The sequence below is a fragment of the Anguilla rostrata genome, chromosome 2 (genome assembly GCF_018555375.3).
Source record: "Anguilla rostrata isolate EN2019 chromosome 2, ASM1855537v3, whole genome shotgun sequence".
Lineage (NCBI taxonomy): Eukaryota > Metazoa > Chordata > Actinopteri > Anguilliformes > Anguillidae > Anguilla > Anguilla rostrata.
This window is the reverse complement of record NC_057934.1, coordinates 33,505,382-33,526,921: the sequence shown is the minus strand read 5'-3', so window position 1 is coordinate 33,526,921 and position 21,540 is coordinate 33,505,382. Positions and strand designations below refer to the sequence as shown.

The 21,540-nt window shown below is 53.0% G+C and overlaps 1 protein-coding gene across 1 annotated transcript in view; it reads left to right on the top strand.

Moving 5' to 3' along the window:
• LOC135248550 (protein TANC2-like) overlaps nucleotides 1-21,258 on the top strand; it is a 124,576-nt gene extending 103,318 nt beyond the window's left edge. The window contains exons 14-27 of the mRNA XM_064323328.1: nucleotides 263-371; nucleotides 945-1,067; nucleotides 1,527-1,763; nucleotides 2,269-2,454; nucleotides 3,261-3,354; nucleotides 5,659-5,792; nucleotides 6,215-6,338; nucleotides 6,848-7,023; nucleotides 7,673-7,805; nucleotides 9,183-9,212; nucleotides 11,208-11,381; nucleotides 13,887-14,072; nucleotides 15,369-15,498; nucleotides 19,137-21,258. Coding sequence (XP_064179398.1) covers nucleotides 263-371; nucleotides 945-1,067; nucleotides 1,527-1,763; nucleotides 2,269-2,454; nucleotides 3,261-3,354; nucleotides 5,659-5,792; nucleotides 6,215-6,338; nucleotides 6,848-7,023; nucleotides 7,673-7,805; nucleotides 9,183-9,212; nucleotides 11,208-11,381; nucleotides 13,887-14,072; nucleotides 15,369-15,498; nucleotides 19,137-21,258 — 3,958 coding nt within the window. The remainder of the gene's footprint in view (nucleotides 1-262; nucleotides 372-944; nucleotides 1,068-1,526; nucleotides 1,764-2,268; nucleotides 2,455-3,260; nucleotides 3,355-5,658; nucleotides 5,793-6,214; nucleotides 6,339-6,847; nucleotides 7,024-7,672; nucleotides 7,806-9,182; nucleotides 9,213-11,207; nucleotides 11,382-13,886; nucleotides 14,073-15,368; nucleotides 15,499-19,136) is intronic.
• The last annotated feature ends 282 nt before the right edge of the window (nucleotides 21,259-21,540 follow it).

The window sequence follows — 21,540 nt, the reverse complement described above, 5'->3', positions numbered from 1 at the left end:
AGCATATATGAGGATGGCCATGGGTTTTGGAAACAAAAAAAGGGTCAGAATTAACTGTAAACAGAGTTTTGAACTGAGATGTTATTTGAGGTAAATGCTGCAATTAGTGGTCAACCTTCTTTGTGCTGACTGAAATATACATTTGACCATGGCGCCCAGTGTTTGTAACGTGTTGCATGTTCTGTGAAGCTCGGAGTGAATCGCCCTGCCTTCCAACGCTGTAGAGGCTCACACGCGTGGTCTCTTTGCCCCTCCTCCGCAGGAGTGGTCACACGCTCCTGGCCTTCTGGTTCTCCCGGCAGGAGGGGAAGCTGAACCGGCAGCAGACCATCGAGCTGGGCCACCACATCCTCAAAGCGCACATCTTCAAGGTGAACCCCGCTCGACCGCGCTCCGCCCGCTCGACCTGCGGTCACACCGCCATTACGGAAGCTCAACCGTAACCGTGCTTTTTACGAGTTGTGACGTACTCTTATTCATTATGTGGTCACCGTATTTGCATATGACCTATTCAGAATGAAGCTGCATGGCTGCGTGTGTGGTTCATTTCGCATTGGATGTAAATAATTTCATTCGTATTGTCGATTGTTATCACGACTGAAATTTAAAAATGGTGGACCTCATTATTTTTAAAATTTTAGTGGCGCAATTTACAAAGCCAGGTTTTCAGTTATTTCCCCAACACATATAACAACAGCCTTCAAGCAAGAAATTCCAGATCAGCTCAAAATGTGTTAAACAATATAAATGAGTCTTCATTGGTGGAACCAGCCCCAAGAGTTGTAATAAAAGCTAATAGCGTTTTGCAAAATAAATGGTGTAGAAATCGTTTATACACATCCGAGTGAATGTGTCAAACCTGACCTTTTAAGATCTACAGTATAACGACAGGGCTGCCTAAACATTAATGTTTTTCTTTTCTTTTTTCTTTCCCCCTGTTGTAGGGCCTAAGCAAGAAGGTTGGGGTTTCCTCGTCCATCTTGCAGGGACTGTGGGTGTCCTACAGTACAGAGGGCCTCTCCACTGCCCTGGCCTCTCTCAGAAACCTCTACACTCCTAACATCAAGGTACTGCTCAGCTAAAACCAGACCAAACCCAGCTTTCGCTTTCTGTATTCCTCAAACTGGTACGCTTCAGTCTGCTGGGGAAACTTGGATTTTTATTGGAGGAGGGATAACAATGTTACTTCCTTTGTTTTCATCAGTTACGTCGCAAGAATTATGTTATGCGTCCTTTGTACTATCGTCCTAATGTTGTAGCTTGTTGTAGCTTGTACTTCCCCCTAGTTGGACTTAGGTTGGGCATAGGTTAGGTCAGAATAACTTTCACTGCGTGAACTGGACTGTGTTCTTGGCTATGAATAACTGTACAAAATGAGTATTGTACCTTATCAAGCCTTATCAAGTACCTTATCAAGTGTTTTGTAGTTGTTCCAATGACCTTGATATGCACTTCTGTACGTCGCTTTGGATAAAAGCGCGTGCTGAACAAACGCAATGTGACGAGAGCGACTTTGTCTCGCGCAGGTGAGCCGGCTGCTGATGTTGGGCGGGGCCAACGTGAACTACCGCACGGAGGTGCTGAGCAACGCGCCGGTGCTGTGCGTGCACGCCCACCTGGGCTACGCCGACACCGTGGCGCTGCTGCTGGAGTACGGCGCCTCGGTGGACGCCGCCTCGGAGAGCGGCCTCACGCCCCTGGGCTACGCCGCCGCCGCGGGCCACCTCAACATCGTCACCACCCTGTGCCGCAAGAGAGCCAAGGTGACCCCCCCCCTCCCCACTCTCTGTCCCTCAGCAGCACGGTACCAGCGTTCCTACAACGTTGCTGAAACGCTGCGGCTACGTTATGCGTATAGTTTCTTGAGGGCGCTTTGGATCTGAGTTTGGAATGGGAAAGTAGTCTTTTCGTTCTTTTACCTGCAGTATCATTATCTACCTCAAAGGAGAGCTTTTCTTAAATTTTTTTTTTTCTTCGATACGTGTTCTGTTTTGTTAGTCATTTCTTAGAACTGGGTCTTTATTTAGTAGTGACAGGTTACCTGTGGTCACTGGGAATTGCTGCTCATGAGCTGTAATTGACGTTAGCAGCCCTGCTAATGGAGAGCTGTTTCAGCAATGGCGCGGCAAAAGTGTGTGGAAACGTGGCGCTTTTTGTCGATGAGGGAGATACCCGCACGCGTACGGGGGTGAGGGGGAGCGTAAGCGTGGGGACGCGCGTGCGAGCGAGGAGGCTGACTGCGCTCTGTCCTCGTCCCCCCGCGCCCAGGTGGACCACCTGGACAAGAACGGGCAGTGCGCGCTGGTGCACGCGGCCCTCAGGGGCCACATGGAGGTGGTGAAGTTCCTGATCCAGTGCGACTGGACCATGGGCGGCCAGCAGCAGGGCGTCTTCAGCAAGAGCCACGCCGTCCAGCAGGCCCTGGTGGCCGCCGCCAGCATGGGCTTCACCGAGGTGAGGGCCTCGGGCGTCCACGTTGCCGCCCGACCCGGGACGGGCCGCACTTCGCTCCCCTCACTCCTCTCTGCCTGCTGATTCTGACCAATCAGAGATGCGCCCTTACCGTTTCTCCTCGGCTCAGCACTAATACAGTGGGCCCAGTACCAATGGTTTTCTTAAAAGGAGAAATGTGCATAGTTTTGCTCAGCATTAGGCAAAAATGGGCTATCTATGTATATATATGTATATATATATTTCACGTTTTAAGTTCATAGCCTAACATAACGGTATGTAACCTATGCTTAACATCCACCACCTGGCATCGTCCTTGTCTATATGAAACCTGTATAGATACACTCAAGCTAAGTAATGTCATTTTGGTAACACAATATTCCCATTTCCTGTTGCCCAATTGAATATATATCACTCATTAATATATATATATATTTACTAGTTATAAATTTAAATGCCCTCTTAGCGCTTCACAAAAGGATTCACAAAAATGATGAAGTACCTATTATGCTTTAGTAAAGAGTTGATAATGCTGATAATTTATTTGTAGCTCTTGTCATACGGTACACTCAGAACTTTCCAGAAAATCACTGTGAGGAGCAGACACAGTACAAAAGCAGCGCAATATTTAAAACACAGTACATATAAAGGTCAAAATTACAATTAATTACAATCAAAGACTCTTCCCATCGTAGTCACCGCACCCATCCCAGCTTCTGAGGATGTGACCTCGGTCGCTGAAGTGTGCGGCTGGTTCGTCCGGAGTCGTGAGCGGACTGCGTCTCTCTCTCTCCCCCCCCCCCCCCCAGATCGTGTCCTACCTCCTGGATCTGCCGGAGAAGGACGAGGAGGAAGTGGAGCGTGCTCAGATCAACAGCTTCGACACCCTGTGGGGGGAAACAGGTGCACGGCCCCCGCTGGAGCCCCTCGGCAGCGACGGGTAGCTCGCCCGGCGTCTGGACGCCAGCCCGCCGCCGCCATTTTAAACCCAGGAATAACGGCCCCCCCGGTCACGGTCCGTTCGGCTGCTAATCCCGCTCGGGTTGTTCGTCCCCCTGAACGGAGCCGTCTCCGTTGCGGCCTCTGTAGAAAGGCGTAAGACCTCACGGACCTGTCAGTTGGCCTAGGTCTCATGCGGCTGACCGCGAAGCGCGGTCCGAGCGGAGGCAGGGCGTTTTGCCGCTTTTCCCATCATTAATTCATCGGTTTCCTGTCCAGCCGTCACCGCCAGTAGCCTGGCGCGGTGGCCTCTTGCATTTTGGTTTATAAATATGCCAATTACAGGTTGCCTGACGCCTCAGCTAGGCTAACAAACTCCTGCGCTCAGCGTTATGGCGGGGTTGTTTTTGCTTAGCGGACCAGCGAAATCCCCGAATCTGTGGCGGTTTAAAGGCGCTAGGTAGGGCTCGAGGGTACGGCAGAAACCCCTCTGGGACTGAGCGCGGAGGAGGCGCTCGCTCGCCAGCGGCGGGCGCGGCGACGGAGGCCGGGGGCCCTGGCAGTGCCCGTCCGGCGTGCCCCGCGCGGGCGTGAATGCAGCGGCGGAGCGGGCGAAGCCAAGCGCTCCGTGGCCGCATTAGCGGGCCGTGTTTTCACCGTTGGCCGGGAGCAGAGGTGTGGTCTCAGGAGCAGAGGTGTGGTCTCAGGAGCAGAGGTGTGGTCTCAGGAGCAGAGGTGTGGTCTCAGGAGCAGAGGTGTGGTCTCAGGAGCAGAGGTGTGGTCTCAGGAGCAGGTGCACGGTGCGGTCACAGAATGAACTGCTCGCCGTTTTTTACGGCCGGCGACTCCGAATCGGCCAGCGAGGGGGGGGGGGGCGGAGGAAACGAGAAGCAGCTTTCTTCGCCGGCGAACGTTCATCATGGCATGCAAGTCATCACAGCCCTATCTCTCTCTCTTCGCGGCGCCCGTGTTCAGTATCACCGTTTCCATGGAGGCATCTTTAAGGCGTCTATCACGTTGGTCCTGCTCTGACCATTCAAGCTAGTGGTTTGGAAAGGAGACTCAAATCAAAACTTAGAATCCTGAAGTTACCCTTGGGAAAATGAGGTTGTTCTGTTCTAGCCTATTCAAATGGCCCTGTAAGCTCCTTACCCCATGGACAGGCCATGGAGACAGACGTTACCCTACAGAGTTACAGGTTAATGGACTCGACTGTGGACTTAATTCACAGCTTCCATAACCTGAGACCGTTAGCAGGAAGGAGACAGAACCGTTATTGATGTGAATAGAAAGGTGGCCCGCAGGGACATCACCGTGTTCAGCGCGTACCGTAACTGCACGACCGCGCCCGGCTAACGTCCTTCCAAACGACCATGAACGAAATTCCATGACGCCGCAGCGCTGTAACATTATAGCCGCACCGGCGGCGCACGCGGCTTTAAATAGGCATCGTCCTCGCGGTCTCCTTGGGCGGACGGAAGGACGGGCGGCGCGTCCTCGGTGCGCGCTGGCTGAGTTTTGGGGAGAGAGAGAGAGCGAGAGGAAGGACGCCGCGCCCCCGCACCCGGCTCTCCGCTTCTCCTTTAGAGCCGACCCGTCCCTTCGCTCCCCGTCTTCGCCTCCGGGGCGGAAACGAGAGCCGACGTGAGGTCATAATCTGCGAGGGGGGGGGGTGTGTGTCGCTCCCTTTCATGCCGCAGACGGCACGCACCGCTCTTTGTGAGCCGTTGTATCGCGGGCGACATCAACGGCGTGCGTCTGCTGCAGTAAAGACCGGGACGGGGAGACAGGCTCAGCGCGCCGCAGTGCGATCCTTTCCTCTACAGCGGGCCTGGAAACGTAGAGCGCCGCCGGAGCCTGACTGACACTTGCGCACGCTGAGCCGCGCGACGTGCTTGTTTGTTGACATAGACGTCTGTCAGAAGCCGTCCGCAACACGTCCGTCCTAAGGGGCATGCTGGAAAGCATGCAGTGAGTCTGAGACAACGACGAAAACATACACAAGTTCAAACTAGCGAGTCTAGGCTACCGTCTGTAACCCAATATAACGCGGGGTAATTTGAGATCTTCGGTTGGAATGACTGCAGAGATTCAGACTGCAGAGATTCAGAGTGCAGAGATTCAGACTGCAGAGATTCAGAGTGCAGAGATTCAGAGTGGCAGTCGTTTGCAGTGCAGCCTGGTGTGCCTGTGCATTCCCTGGTGGCCCCGCCCGGCAGTCACGTGACCCAGACCTTCCCCCCCCTCCCCCTCCTCTCCTGTCCGCAGCGCTGACGGCGGCCGCAGGGCGGGGCAAGCTGGAGGTGTGCAGGCTGCTGCTGGAGCAGGGGGCGGCCGTGGCCCAGCCCAACCGCCGCGGGATCGTCCCTCTCTTCAGCGCCGTCCGGCAGGGCCACTGGCAGGTGGGTGGGGCCCGCGCACAGGCCACTCCCCCCTCACGGGGCTTCTATGGCTCTCCTATGGAGATTTCGATTGTGTGCCCGTCGTTGACTGTTTTTTTGTGTTTCTCAAATGAGACACGGTACGAAGCATAGCAAGATTTATTCAAGGAAAGGCATTAAAATATGCGTATGTATAGTTAGTATTCCTTTTTGTTATTGTACTAATAACAAAGTACAATTTCTTGAATATTCACTTCTTCAGTGAACTTGAACTCTGATTTTGTCTCACTTTTGTGTTATCTGATGTCTGAGATTTTGTCAGTAATATCGAGTTTGGCGGAGAGACACCGGCTGGACGTCTGCGTTTCTCGTGACGTTCTCTCTCTCTGTTCCGGCGCGTGTTCCCCCCCGCTACCTCCCATCCCCCCGGGCGGTTCGCGCAGATCGTGGACCTGCTGCTCACGCACAGCGCCGACGTCAACATGGCCGACAAGCAGGGCCGCACTCCCCTGATGATGGCGGCCTCCGAGGGCCACCTGGGCACCGTGGAGTTCCTGCTGGCGCAGGGTGAGCCGCCGCTCGCGCATGGGGGCGGCGCGTGGCGCGGGTCCGACCCCAGCCTGCGGGCGCACGCCTTCACCTCCCGAAAGTCACGCAGGCCCTTTCTGTTAAATCAGCTACTTCACTGCTCAAAATGTCACACTGGCACAAGCTTAGGAAACAAACAGTGATAAATAATTGCACTTCTTGTACGTCGCTTTGGATAAAAGCGTCTGCCAAATAAATGTAATGTAAGCATTTACGGATTACTATTTAGTTTTATTGGTATTTACAATATTTACAAGTTAGAACTACTCTATAGAGGGGACTCCTCTACTAGTCAGAGTCAAGTGTATAGTCCATAACGCAGTAAATAAAAAAATCTGAAAATATTTGCATTATGAAGTCTGGTACTGGAGTCATATTAAGCAAACGCGGGTTAGAGCGTTATCTGTCGCAGTGCAGCCTGGGTAATGTATGCGAGTGGGGCGAGGTGATTAATGGGCATGCCCTGCGCCCCCCCCCTCCCCCCCCAGGTGCCTCCATAAGCCTGATGGACAAGGAGGGCCTGACGGCCCTGAGCTGGGCGTGTCTGAAGGGTCACATGGCCGTGGTGCGCTCCCTGGTGGAGAGGGGCGCGGCCACCGACCACGCCGACAAGAACGGCCGCACCCCGCTCGACCTGGCCGCCTTCTACGGAGACGCCGAAGTGGTGAGCGAGAGGTCCTACGCCTGTCTTTCGCTCTCTTCTCTCCCTCCCTCCCTCGCTCCCTCCCTCCCCCGCCCGCTCTGTCTCCTGCTGTCTCCCTTCTCCGTTTCAGACCAGCGCTCTTCTGTCTGATTGTAATTGAGATGTGCGTTGTTCGCGTGGCGAGAGGTTGTGCTTGCAGAAGCATGACGTTACAGTCACATTAACAGGAACGGCGCCCTGTTTCAGGAAGAGGAAATAAAGGTTACCTTCCCTCACTGTTCCTGTACAGACATGTATCCTCACCCCATGTTGAAGAACAGATTCTGAGAATTTTTCTTTTTCTGTTTCTCTTTCTCTCATGGCCTTTCATCTGTTACTATCTTACTCGCATCTCTCTCTTGCTCTCTCCCTCTCTCTCTCTTCCTCTGTCCCCCCTCCCTCTCCCTCTTTCTCACTCTCTCTCTCCCTCTTTCTCTCTCTCTCTCCCTCCCTACCTTCCCTCCCTCTCGCTTTCTCTCTTTCTCTGGCTCTTTCTCTCCCCCCCTTTCTCTCCCTCTCTCCTCTCCCTGGCTCTCTCTCCCCCCCCTTTCTCTCCATCTCTCTCTCTCCCTGCTCTCTCTCTCCCCCCTTTCTCTCCCTCTCTCTCTCTCCCCTCCCTCCCTCTCTCCAGGTGCAGTTCCTGGTGGATCACGGGGCGATGATCGAGCACGTGGACTACAGCGGCATGCGCCCCCTGGACCGGGCGGTGGGGTGCCGCAACACCTCGGTGGTGGTCGCCCTGCTCAAGAAGGGAGCCAAGATAGGTAGGACTGACAGACGGACGAGAGACAGACAGACAGACAGACAGACGGACGCGCGCAGCCCGACAGACAGGAGTAGGAGGAGGACTGAACCTCCGTATCCGCGCTGTCTCTCTGAGGAGCGGTAAACAGCCATCCTTAGGACAGGCAGCCCCGCGGCAGGAATGCAACACGGGGGACGGGCGTTGGCGGTAACTCTAGAGCGAAAGGAAAGGGAGGCGGGCCCTTCAGAGGCGGGGGCCGCCAGATGAAAGTCCTCCGGCGGAGCGGAGCTAAAATCCGCGGCGGGGCCCTGTTGACTTAAACTCCGGCTGCACCGGGGAGAGCGTCTCTCAGGGATACGCCATGTTGAAGTTGGCGGGAGGACGGCGAGGCGGAGCACGCGACCCCCCTTCCCCTCGCCCCCCCCGCTGCCTCCAGTCGCGCTTTATCCCAGCGGAGGGTCACGTCAAAGCTCCCCCCAAAAAATACGCCTTGTGGAGTTTCGCTCGGTTGTATTTCCGTTTTCTCTTTCCGGGCGCCTCAGACGGAATCCGTAGCGATAGCCAGAAAGTGTCTTGGTTGGTGCAGATGTGTCACTTAAAGTGCGAGCGAACCCTTTGTAGTGCGGAATCCCAGCGTGCCGTTGGGCACGTGGTTCCTGAAGGCGCTGGTGGGGGTGGGGAGAGGCGAGTGAGAAACGTGGCGGGGGACGGTCTCCCGCGTAGACGTTCCGAGCGCCCGTGAGAGCGCGTGTGATCGCTGTCGGACGCCCTCCCCGCGACCTCTGGCGCTCCAGATGTGCTCGGTGCACCTGGGAGACAATTCAGAGGGAAAGGCAGGGGATTGGATGACTGGTACCTGTCCCCACTGACCACTGCTGAGTCCCCCCCTCCCCCCGGTCGGTGCCTCTCTGTCGCCCCCTATCTTCTCCACAGATGGGGGTGCAGACTCCTCTGCAGCCCCTCCCCCTGCTCTCTCCCTCTCCCCGCACCCCCGCCCCCCCCCCCCCCGCTGCGATGTGCTGCTTCTCCCGGCTCCTCACGGCTCTGGTTTGTGTTCTTGTGCAGTACTGTTGGCAGCGGTCTTGTGTTGGCGCCCCCCGGTGGTTGTTCTGAAGCAGACTGTTGTTAGTGCCGTTGTTCTTTTCTTTTTCCCGCTCCAGCACTCTGCCCCGCTTCTCACTGCTGCTTCTTTTTCGTTCCTTTCCTCATCACTTCTCCTCCACCTCTCTTTCTCACTCTCTCTCTCTCACTCACTCACTCACTCACACACACACACACATCTCTGTGTTCTTTGGTTGATTCTTGCCACATTGCTCGCCCCCCCCCCAACCTCACCCCCTTGCTCATGACTTGACTCCGCCTCTCCCCTGGCCCCGCCTCGCTCTTCCGGTACCAGGATGTCAGACGCTGCCCAGCCGGCCCAGAGGTAAACCCGAGGCTGTGGGCGTCTCTCTCTCTCTCCCCCTCCCCCTCACCCCTCTGTGTCCGTTCACCTCACTGAGGCAGGCAGGCACAGCAGCCAGAGCCCCTCCTGTCCCTCCCCACGCATCGATCGGCAGTGAACTTTTGAACCTCAGTTTCCCCGCCTGTACAGTCTCAAAGGAAGCAGACTTCCCTGTCTGTGCAGCTACCCAGAATTCTCTCTGGCCAAATGGGACTGGTACTCAGAGTTTATCCAGTAGAGCGCACACAGCCTGTAGGTAGACTGGCTCCTGTTAACATGTTCTCCAGGGCCCCACACGCGCGATGCCCTCCGCTCCTTCCGTAGACCAACACCGGTAAGCGCACACACACACACACACACACACTGCAGGTTCAGCGTTCACTTCCGGAATGTTCTACAGCCATTACATTACAGGCATTTGGCAGACGCTCTTATCCAGAGCGACGTACAACAAAGTGTATAACCACAACCAGGAACAAGTAAGATGAAAACCCTAGAGAGAAGTACCGGTCACTAGCAAACTGACGCACCGATGCAGAATGTTGATCAGGTAGGCCTTTGTGCAAACACACAAGCTGTAGACACAGCAGGGACATCTAAATCTCCCTGGCCTTCGAACCGCCCGCCCACCCGACAGGCCACCCCTCCACCCAGGACCCTTCCCCGTCCTCTCCGCTGTGTCACCGTAGCCGTCCCTCGAAGGCCGACCCCCCCGCAGAGAAGTGCGCCGGGGACCTGTCTCTTTAAAACGGACCGGCGGACCGGCGGTCAGAGCCAGGGGGCCGTCGCCTCGACCGGCGGACATCTTGTCTGTCTCTCTCTCGGGGGCCGGGCGGCGGCTCGTTCACGAACAGACGCGCTCCTCGCTCGCCGTGGCGGGAAAAGTTTCTGTTCGCCCGCGAGAGTAACTTCGCCTTGAGGAGGCCGACCCGCCCCCCCGGGGGAAGGCCGTAATTAATCAGAGCCGCCTTCCCACCGACGCTACCGAAACTGACAAAATGACATCGCTTTCTCTCTGCTGTCTCTGTAATTAGGTTCTTCTGCGATTTGTCGCTAATTAGCATACAGCAGGATTTATAATGCCGTTTCGTTTAGCTCCCTCTGCAGTGATGTCGTACCGTTACTTGATATCATGCGTGAGGCGCGCATTTTAACTTTACTAATATGATTAGTAGTCCTCAGTAGTAGTCCTCAGTGCTATTAGGAGATTTCATTTATGGGCCCTTGACTCCGTCGCGTTAATCACGCCAGAACGCCCTGAACGTCTGAAGTTATGAGTGAAGGTCTGAAGGGAGGGCGATTTGCCTGAAAGGGCAGATTCCGCCTCTTAGGTGAGTCGTCTGGGTTAAGTGCCGGGGCGTCGCCTGCCTGTCGGAGCGAAGAGCAGAGCTGGGACGCTACGGAAGGCGCTCCGCCATCGGCCGGCGTAGGGCAGCAGGAAGGCTAGCTAGCGCTGCGTCTGCCAGTCACTGTCGCAATCGCGCGTCCAGCCTTTCGGTTACTCGGTCATCAACGGCTCCTTCAGCTTCTCCCGTCGGCTGTACTGTAAATACCCCTGAAGGAGCCCCTTCCCATTGGCTGAAGGCTGAGAGGAGGACTCTGCGTTTTCCTTGTCGTCCAGTTATATCGCAAAGGCCCGGTTCAGGTTTTTTTTTTTTACCTAAGGGGACGCGGGTCTCCTGGGAGCGGAGATGGTTGGTGTAGGTGTTTGGTCTCTGACTGTCCCCAGGTCAGAGGGAGTGCTAAGCTAAGCTAAGCTAAGCTAAAGTTTAGTTCTCTGCAGCAGGCTCCACCCCCTCCTTCATCCCGCATCTGGTTGTCGTTGCTGTGGTTACTTCATGTCTTCTTTGTGATTCCGCCGTCTTCTTCATCAAGACGCTCCAAGACACCCTGCATTCTTCCTTCCTCTTTTCTCCCGCTCTCTGTTTTTTTTTCTTTCTTTTTTTTTTTACCCATCATGCATCCTGTACACCACAGGTCCAGCAACTTGGGCAATGGCCACCTCCAAACCTGACATCATGATTATCCTGCTCAGCAAGCTCATAGAGGAAGGGGACGGCTTCTATAAGGTGAGCTCCGCCCACTACCCACAAGGCCACAGTGGGAGGGGCCAGAAACCCAGATTGGTCTCTCTTATGAAGGCTCAGCCATAGAGAACCAATAAGGGGAAGAAAAGAATCAGACAAAATAGTTTCAGTTTGCTAATCTCAATATGTAGCATTAGTTTTTTCCACACTGCGTATTTGTGTACATATATATTGTAATAGTTATTTTAATAATTATAATAAAAATGACTACTACTATTAAGAGCACAGCATTTTCCTGTTGTGTAAATTGGAATGATGCATATTTAATTGGTGAAATGCTGTATTGTTCCTTGGTCCTTGATCTAAACTGGCAATTACCTGCACATTACAAAGTCATATACCTGAACACATTACACAGTCAGATACCAGAGTATGTGACACAGTCAGATACCAGCATATGTGACACAGTCAGATACCAGAGTATGTGACACAGTCGGATACCAGCGTATGTGACACAGTCGGATACCAGCGTATGTGACACAGTCAGATACCAGCGTATGTGACACAGTCAGATACCAGCGTATGTGACAGTCAGATACCAGCGTATGTGACACAGTCAGATACCAGCGTATGTGACACAGTCAGATACCAGCATATGTGACACAGTCAGATACCAGCGTATGTGACAGTCAGATACCAGCGTATGTGACACAGTCAGATACCAGCATATGTGACACAGTCAGATACCAGCATATGTTACACAGTCAGATACCAGCGTATGTTACACAGTCAGATACCAGCGTATGTGACACAGTCAGATATCAGCATGTTACACAGTCAGATACCATGTGACACGTGATTCAGATTCATTGCAGTTCACCCTCTGTTATGTGCACAAGTTATGGCAAGCACTACTATAATATAAAATAGTAAAATGTTAAATTGCTCCTGTTTTGTCCACCCCCAAATGAAACCACAAAATATGTGAATATCTATGAAACACATTTTATTTTTATTGCTGCCTAAACTAGCCAGAAAACAGGCCTGAATATTGTCATTTCCAGCAGTTTTGTGTTTATGCTGCAATGACCAACATAACTTGTCAGAAGCACAGTCTGAGTAGAACACATTTTCTCACCACGGTCTGTTACGTGTGCAGCGTGGACTTTGCCGCAGTGGTTCTGTGGAGATAAAACTGGGTGTGCCTCTCCGCTGACGATGAGAGTGCGCTCTCCTCTGAAAGCAAGCGATGCTGACATCTGCTGGTAGACACGAGTCACTGCACTTAAGTTTGCCTTCATGCGGCGCGTGAGAACCGTGGTTCTGCCAAGAACGAGTGACTGCTTATTGATGCATTGGCATTCGCATCGGTTAGTGTTAGGAGCACAGGAGTGCAGATTTGACTCCCGATTTTTTAATATCTATGATATCTTTCACTCCTGGAGCATGCAGGCTGGTGGGACTGCAATCTGTTTGTGCTGCATCTGAAAGATCCTGTGCCTCAGTGCTGGGATTTATATTCAGAGCCATCCACTCTGGTCCAGGCCACATATGGCAGGCTCAGTTCACAAAGCGATTCACTAAATCGTTCATCTTCAATCACAGCCGCAAACAAGCACGCATATGCACACGCATTTAAACAGGTACTTTTTTTTATTTTAACGGGAGTATTATTTTTGAAACTGTCAGTATTTCCATGTTCATAGTCTTTAAACAAGAGAATGATGGTCAGCCCCTATTGCAGTTATAAGTTATATCATCCAAGGAAACCAAATTATAAAAACTAATGACAATGTCCTCCCGTGTTGAATTTGTTTCCAAATAATTCTGTCTGGTGAATGAAGGATAATGAAACCAGGATCCATGTCGGCCTCCAGGACTAGAATAGCTCATCTCTGTTGTTGGCTTATATCTGGTTTGGCAGTGGGCAGGTGGCTTGCCTTGTTCTACCAGCTGGTGTCCAAATGAAGGGCATTGCCTTGTGTCTCATGCTGAGGTCCAGCTGTTGGCTGGAGACTCTAGTAAACCAGCTCCCTGCACACGAGGCTGTGCGCGAGTGTGTTTGTTTGAGCGTGCACGCGTGTGCTTTTTGAAATGCCCGTATTGAGTTTAATGAGAAGTATAATGCATTTAGCAAAGCAGACAAATAGCACCCCTGAAATACTCATTATCCTGACTTTTTTTTGTGTCCTTGTGTGTGTGTTCGTGTGTATGTCTGTGCGTGTGTCCGTCTGTATGCGTGTGTGTGCATGCGTGTCTGCCTATCTTTGTGTGTGTGTGTGTGTGTGTGCACATGCGTGCGTGTGGTGTGGGTGTGTGTGTGTGCGTGCGTGCGTGCGTGCGTGCGTGCGTGCGTTTGTGTGTGTGTGTGTGTGTGTGTGTGTGCACATGCATGCGTGTGGTGTGTGTGTGTGTGTGTGTGGTGGTTGTGGCGTTGTGCTTTGTGTGTGTGTGCGTGTGCTGGTGCATGTGTGTGTGTGCGTGTGTGTGTGCTGTGGTGTGTGTGTGTGTGTCTCCGTGCGTTAGTGTGGTGGTGAGCGGCCCGCGTACCGTGGTCTGGTTCCCATTGCGAAAGGGTAAGTGAGGACGAGCCCCAGCGCTCAGTGCGCTCTGCAACTTCCCCCGCGAGGGTTCAGCGAGACTGAGACTCCGCAGCTCAAGTGTCGCCTGCCGCTCAACCTGTCCCCTGCCGCAGGGAACCAACGTAGTCCGCGGCCCGCCCCGCTGTCGCCAGGGGCCTCGGGCAGCGCACGCAGCCAGAGCAGACCAGGGGCCTCGGGCAGCGCACGCAGCCAGAGCAGGACGAGGGCCCCCTGTGAGCCGGGGGGTGACGGCCGTGAGGGGGGGGGCACAGTCAGAGCCCCCGTGCGCCGTGAGTGAGGGAGGAGGAGCTTCAGCACAGCCAAACCACCCGTAACGGGGCTGGATCAGACCTCGCATTGTCTCTCATACTGAGCATAGACTCCGGTCTTTAAAATATATAACGTGATGTACGGTGACATGTAGCATATCTGATTTGCTCGCTTCTGGTTCCAGGCCAAAGGGAAAAGCACAAAAGGGAGTTTCTGTGAGGCTGAAGTGAGTTCAGGCAGGCTGGAATTCATTAAGCTGGCACTTCAGAGTCCTGAGCTGAGAAAAGGCTATTTTTATTCAGCCGGAGCTGTGAATGCAGTCCAGTGACATTTCTGCAGTCCTGTACTTGAATGTTTTTTTTTTTATCCCACATTTGGTTTAAACGTGTGAAAAAGGGTTTTTCCGCAGACTTGACTGTGGAAAAGGTGATACTACATATGCCGTCTCTTCCAGTATGACATAGATGTGAATGCATCAATCTGTGCGTCCAAGTGCCTTAATATTTAGTGCCGTCTTCATGGTTTCTTTATTGAGGAACACGGGGCTCTGTGGAAACAGTTTTCCGAACAGCACCTCATTAACAGCCATCGTGTCCATTCATGCACATCTCACTGCTGCCCCTGCCTGGTAGGATGGGGCTAGTTTGTGCTCCTGGCTTCTGATGGCAAGGTTGTGATAGAAGTGCTGGTCTGAGATCAGCTGGAAGAGATCAGTGTGCCGGAAGAGAAACTGAAAGTTGTTATATTACATTACACTTATTTAGCAGACGGTTTTATGCAAAGCGACGTGCGAGAGTGCATAGTGCATATTGTTGATACTGTGGTTTAATTGTGTGTGATGTGTTGGTGTGTGAATGTGATGGTAAGAGAGAGCGCTGGCCATCAGTGTGTTTTTAGCGCATGTACATGTGTTTGATGTGTGCTGCAGTGTATAGTGTATTGTGTAGCTGTGTTTGATGTGTGCTGTATATGTGTAGTCTGTTGTGTTTGATGTGTGCTGTATGTGTGTAGTGTATAGTGTATGGTGTAAATGTGCTTGTGTGCTGTATAGTGTTTTGTGTATATGTTTGATGTGTGCTGTGTATATGTAGTGTATGGTGTAATGTGTATATGATTGATGTGTGTATATTTGTAGTGAATTGTGTAGATGTGTCTGATGTGTGCTGTATTTGTGTAGTGTACTGTGTAAATGTGTTTTATGTGTGCTGGGCAGGGTCGCAGGCATGTTCTGAATCCATGTTGATTCACTGTATGAACCTGTCACTGTCGTCTCTGTTGTTCCTCTCAGGACTTTGGAATGGCCGAGGAGTTTGCCACCAAGGCGCTGGAGCTGAAGCCAAATTCGTACGAGGCCTACTACGCCAGAGCCCGAGCCAAGCGGAGCAGCAGGTGATGAGAGCGGGACTCCAAGCGACCCTAGACTTTGAGTGTTTCCTAGAGTGACCAAGGAGAGTCACTCAAAAGCATGGCACAGCCCCAACCCCGGCCCCCGCTTCATTCAGTGACGGACGGTTCACGCTGACTCACTCTTAGATTGACTCGGGTGTACAGAAACACCAGCTTCTGGTCTGTCTCTGCACACGTCACAGTTTTAAAAAGGCGCAAATTGGGTTCGAAAGTGAGAGCACGGAGGGAAGGGGGGAGGAAGGAGGGGCCATAGAACCAGTCAGTAATGCGTCACAGGCACGTAGGAGAAATGTGTTTTAGCGTTTATTTAGCGAATTATTAATATGCTGGCAATGTTACTGATGTCATTCATTTTGACAGGGCCCCACCATCCTCTATTAGTAAAGCATGCGTCACTTCTACATTTCTCTTTGTCACTTCTGAAATGCATCACACTCTCAAAAAGTATCTGTGTCACATTTAACTGGATCGGAGTTCAAAACTTACTTTCTGATATTTCTGAGAGCAGGTCAATTGTGAGAAGAAATTAGCTCTTTATGGAAGTTTCTACGCATTTTAATCTGGTATTTTGGTCATTCTCCCCCGCCTTTATTATTTGCTCTAGAAAACTTGGAATGACCTAAAAGCTGTGCCAACTGTTCCAGGTTGGCTATTTTCAGTTTTTAGGATTTCAAGCCCATAGGGCTGAAACCTTATTTTCATAGTGTCATTTTACCCACAGTTTTGCAAGTTTCCCATACGATAGAGACATGAGCTTATGGTAGCCTAATTACTTGGAGGGAGGCTAGGTGCTCTTGCACTATAAACCCAATCTGCCTTTAGGTGGTTCTGTAATTAAAGAACCGAATTTTTGACCCCTTTTTTTCACTTCATATACATAATCTTGTGAATGAGCTCTACCAATATGCCAGTTGAACCACTGAAGTCTGTCTGGATAGATTTTCTGCCATTTTTAGTTTTTTGAGTGAATCAATCTGTACCCAAATTGCTGTGCGTATTTGTACGACCCAGATACACAAATGGACTATAAATCAGTCCAATCGGATAACCAACATGGTCGCCATGAACCGATAAACTTAAAAATGGGCTGGGCCTACAGCAAAAGAGGTTATAACTTTCTTGTAACCAAGTACACATAATCTGGGGACCCATATTAGTCTAAATATGAAGTTTGGCAGGAATTTGTCCAGGTGAGCGTGGCCTATGATATATTGGCTTATAGGTCAGACAGACTGGCCAAACTCTGAAACTGAATATGGTTATCTGGCTCTCCACATTTCATACAAATCCATCAAAGAATGGCAGAATGGTGGACAAATTAGTTTTTAGTTGCTGCATGAGGAAAACGAATTGGGGTACCAGAGTGACTTTGACTCCTTTGTGCTCTGAAATATATCTGAAGCATAATGTTGCTCTAACCACCCACAGTTTTTGTTAGCTGAAATGCCAAATGTCAAACATACCGTGTGCAGAAGTTTCATAAAGGATTTGTACTAAGGTACACCAAGCCACAGCCCACTCACCTCTTTATTATTAAAAACAGCAATAACAATGATGCTGCTGTAAAAAGTATAAAAAAAGTTTTGAGCCTGTCTCCACCTACTGCATCATTTTGAAAGATAAAAACATGTATGGAGAGTGAGAGAAGATGGGGGTTTTAAACAGGTGGTTAATTCCTCAAAGTAAGTTGCAACTACATTTACAACTGCCGTTAAAACTTAAAATTACCATCAAAACCTTCTCCTTTACCTCTTCTGCCTTGAATTCCATAAAATAACCCTTCTGTTTTAATGCTTGAAACCTGCTCATTGCCGCTTGCAGCTATATTTAACGTTACTGCAGACTGAACTTGGGAATCTAATGTGTAATTCATATATTGCATCAGTGAAATATGCTATCTTCATCTTAGTCAAGCAGAATTAACTTGGTGTTTCAGTTATGCAGATTTGGAGAGATTTCATCTGGACGTGTTTAAAATGTGAAAAAACGCAAGACTTCCTGTTAAGTTTCTAGTTAGCATATTTGGCTAAATCTGCCTAGTCTTTTTTTTCAATGAAATCATTCAGCTTATTGTATTCCACCATAGCACATTTACTTTTCCAGAATGTTACGCCAGTCTTTTAAGGATTAAGATTTTGTCACAGGAAAGGAAAAACAAGTTTATCTGACTCCACTCATTTTTAAAACCTGTCATCTTGCCATACGTACCACAGTGCCCCGAACACCGTGGCCCCTAACAACATGTGCACCAGTTCTCATGGGGTTTATAACTGGGTTCTGGGTATCAATGAAGCTGCAGAAAAGCTGGAAAGGAAGATGCAGATATGTGTGGTGAAAGTATGATAGCTTATTAATAAAAATCATCACCAGTTATGTCAGTGAGAGCAAATATGAACATATTCAATACCTATACCTGAACACAAGATAGCATGCTGTCTAAGGCAAATAAACATGTTCCCCAGCATAACCAGTGCATAACCAAATGATTCAGTACGGACATGACTATGGTACCAGGAGGAATGTTAAGCAGATTCTCCCACATGATGACAATGGTACCAGGAGAACTGTTAAGCAGATTCCCCCAAATGATGACTATGGTACCAGGAGAACTGTTAAGCAGATTCCCCCAAATGATGACTATGGTACCAGGAGAACTGTTAAGCAGATTCTCCCACATGATGACTATGGTACCAGGAGAACTGTTAAGCAGATTCTCCCACATGATGACTATGGTACCAGGAGAACTATTAAGCAGATTGTCCCAAATGATGACTATGGTACCAGGAGAACTGTTAAGCAGATTGTCCCAAATGATGACTATGGTACCAGGAGAACTGTTAAGCAGATTCTCCCAAATGATGACTATGGTACCAGGAGAACTATTAAGCAGATTGTCCCAAATGATGACTATGGTACCAGGAGAACTATTAAGCAGATTGTCCCAAATGATGACTATGGTACCAGGAGAACTGTTAAGCAGATTCTCCCACATGATGACTATGGTACCAGGAGAACTGTTAAGCAGATTCTCCCACATGATGACTATGGTACCAGGAGAACTGTTAAGCAGATTCTCCCACATGATGACTATGGTACCAGGAGAACTATTAAGCAGATTGTCCCAAATGATGACTATGGTACCAGGAGAACTATTAAGCAGATTGTCCCACATGATGACTATGGTACCAGGAGAACTGTTAAGCAGATTCTCCCAAATTATGACTATGGTACCAGGAGAACTGTTAAGCAGATTCTCCCACATGATGACTATGGTACCAGGAGAACTGTTAAGCAGGTTCTCTTCGAATGTTTCTTAGGACTTCCCTTCAGTGCAATTCTGAGCAAGCCTTCCACATGACACACTTGCCCATCTGTTCCTTCAGGCCACAAGTAAAAAGGTAAAAAGGTTGTGAGACAGTTTATATTATCTTATTGTCTTTCCTGCTGCCTTTTATGACCCCCCCCTTGTCTCCTGAAAATTTGCTTTCCCAGCCACGGTTTACAACCTGTGGCTCAGGCATGTACAGCTCTGGAATTTGGCTAGAACAGTCGAAATTGAGCCTTACAGTCTCACCACCTTGCTGTTGCTCTGCCTGTAAATTTGTTTTCTGTCTCTGCAGACAATTCGCTGAAGCCCTGGAGGACCTGAACGAAGCCATCAAGCAGTGCCCCAACAACCGGGAGATCCAGAGGCTGCTGCAGCGCGTGGAGGAGGAGTGTCGACAGGTCAACCAGCCTCCGCAGGAGGAGCTGGAGCCGCCCCCGTCCCCGCCCCCTCCCCCGCCCCCGGCCGAGGAGCCGCCTCCGCCCCCGGAGCCCCGGCTGGAGGACATGGAGCCCGTGCAGGACCTGTTTGAGGACGAGGACTACCTGGAGCAGGAGCTGGAGGCGGCGTCCGCCGGCCTGCCTCTGGAGTCCCGGCCCAGCCCCGCCAGCCTGCCCATCATCCAGAGCCCCCCGCCGTCCCCGGCCCACCGCGACTCCGCCTACCTCTCGGGGGGCTCCCCGCTGGGCCAGTCCTTCGACTTCCGGCCCAGCCCCACCTCCATGTCCTCCCCCACCCGCCAGGGCTACCAGTCCACCTCGCCCTCCCTCTCGCCCACGCATCAGAACTCCCACTTCCGGCCCAGCCCCCCGCAGACCTCCCCTGCCCACCAGGTCTCCTCCTACCGCTTCAGCCCCCCGCCCCTGGGCAGCGGAGGAGGGGGAGGAGGCGGAGGAGGAGGAGGAGGAGGAGGGGGGCAGGGGAAAGACTACCAGAGCCCCCCGCCCTCGCCCCTGCGGCGGGGTCCCCAGTACAGGGCCAGCCCCCCGGTGGAGAGCGTGTGCCTGTACCGCTCCCAGTCGGGCTCCCCGGTGCGCTACCAGCAGGAGCAGCTTCCCGGGCGGCCCAAGTCGCCCCTGTCCAAGATGAGCAGCCAGCGTTCCTTCCAGCTGAGCTCTCAGGCGTCTCAGTCCTCCCAGCACCACCAGCAGGCGGGCCTGCGGCTGCAGCCGGCCATGGCGCAGATCGTGCGCACCAACCAGCCCAGCTCGGCCGTGCACTCCAGCGCCGTGCTGGCCGGCGGCGCCTACGGCCAGATGGCGCACCCCATCAGCGGGCGCTACCAGGGCGGCCCGCCGGACGTGGAGAGCCGGCTGGTGTACCAGGCCTCGCTGGACGGGCGGCCCATGGCCCAGGTGCAGGCCAGCCTGAGCGCGGGGGCGCTGTGCCAGCACGGCGGGCGGGGCGGGGCGGCCGACGCGGGCCTGGCCAAGGACGAGCTCCCGCAGAGGCCCGCCTCGGCGTACCGGCCCGGCGGCGGCGGCGGCGGCGGCCCGGGGGGCGTGCGCTACGGGCAGACCCCGCAGATCAGCCGCAGCCAGTCGGCGGCCTACTACCCCGTCTCCAAGCACGAGCTGGACCGCGCCGCCGCCGCCGGCGTCCTGCCGCAGTGCCAGCTGGGCTCGCCCGAGATCCCGCACCTGGTGCGGCGGCCCGTCAGCGCCAACACGGGCGACGTCAAGCAGCACCCGCCCACCCCGCGGCCCCTCATCCACTCGCAGAGCGTGGGGCTGCGCTTCTCCCCCTCCAGCAACAGCCTGTCCACGGGCTCCGCCTGCAGCCTGGCCCCCGGCTTCCGGCCCTCCGCCTCCATCCAGCAGATGGAGATCCCGCTGCAGCCCTCCTACGAGCGCGCCTGCGACGACCTCTCGCCCATCTCGCCCTCGCAGGGGGGCGACGGCCGGGGCGGGGCGGTGTACCAGGTGGAGCCCGCCCGCTCCCGGACCACGCCCTTCATGGGCATCATCGACAAGACGGCGCGGACTCAGCAGTACCTGCACCAGCCCTCGCGGCCCTGGGCCGTCTCCTCCCTGGACACGGTCATCACCAGCCCCACCTCCCCGGGCAACCTGGCGCAGCAGGGGGGCGGAGGCCCCTCCTACAGCCCGCCCACGTCGCTAGGCAACATCGCCTACTACAACAAGACCAACAACGCCCAGAACGGGCACCTGCTGGAGGACGACTACTACTCGCAGTCGCAGCCGTCCTCCCTGGGCAAGCTGTCCAACGGGTCCCGGGGGGACATCCTGGAGCGGGTGAGCCAGGTGCCCACCTACCCGGACGTGAAGGTGGCGCGGACGCTGCCCGTGGCCCAGGCCTACCAGGACAACATGTACCGCCAGCTCTCGCGCGAGTCCCGCCAGGGCCCCACCTCGCCCATCAAACCAAAGAGACCTTTCGTGGAGTCCAATGTGTAGGAGGACCCGGGTGGAGGGGAGGGGGAGAGGCCAGTGGGCGCTGTAGAGGGGGAGAGCGTAGAGTCCTTCAGAGTTGGCTAGGCGAGGCTTGTGCAGCGTGTGGCTGGAAATGTGAGAATGCGACTGAGGAATGGCCTCTGCAGGATCCAGCTCTGTCGCACACGTGGTGCACGTGAGCTCTCATTTTCATACCCGCTTAGAGGTCCCCTGAAAGCTGCTCGTCTTCGACATGCACAACGTTCCAAGCGTCACGTATTCTCTAATGGCAATTTAGAAAATGCA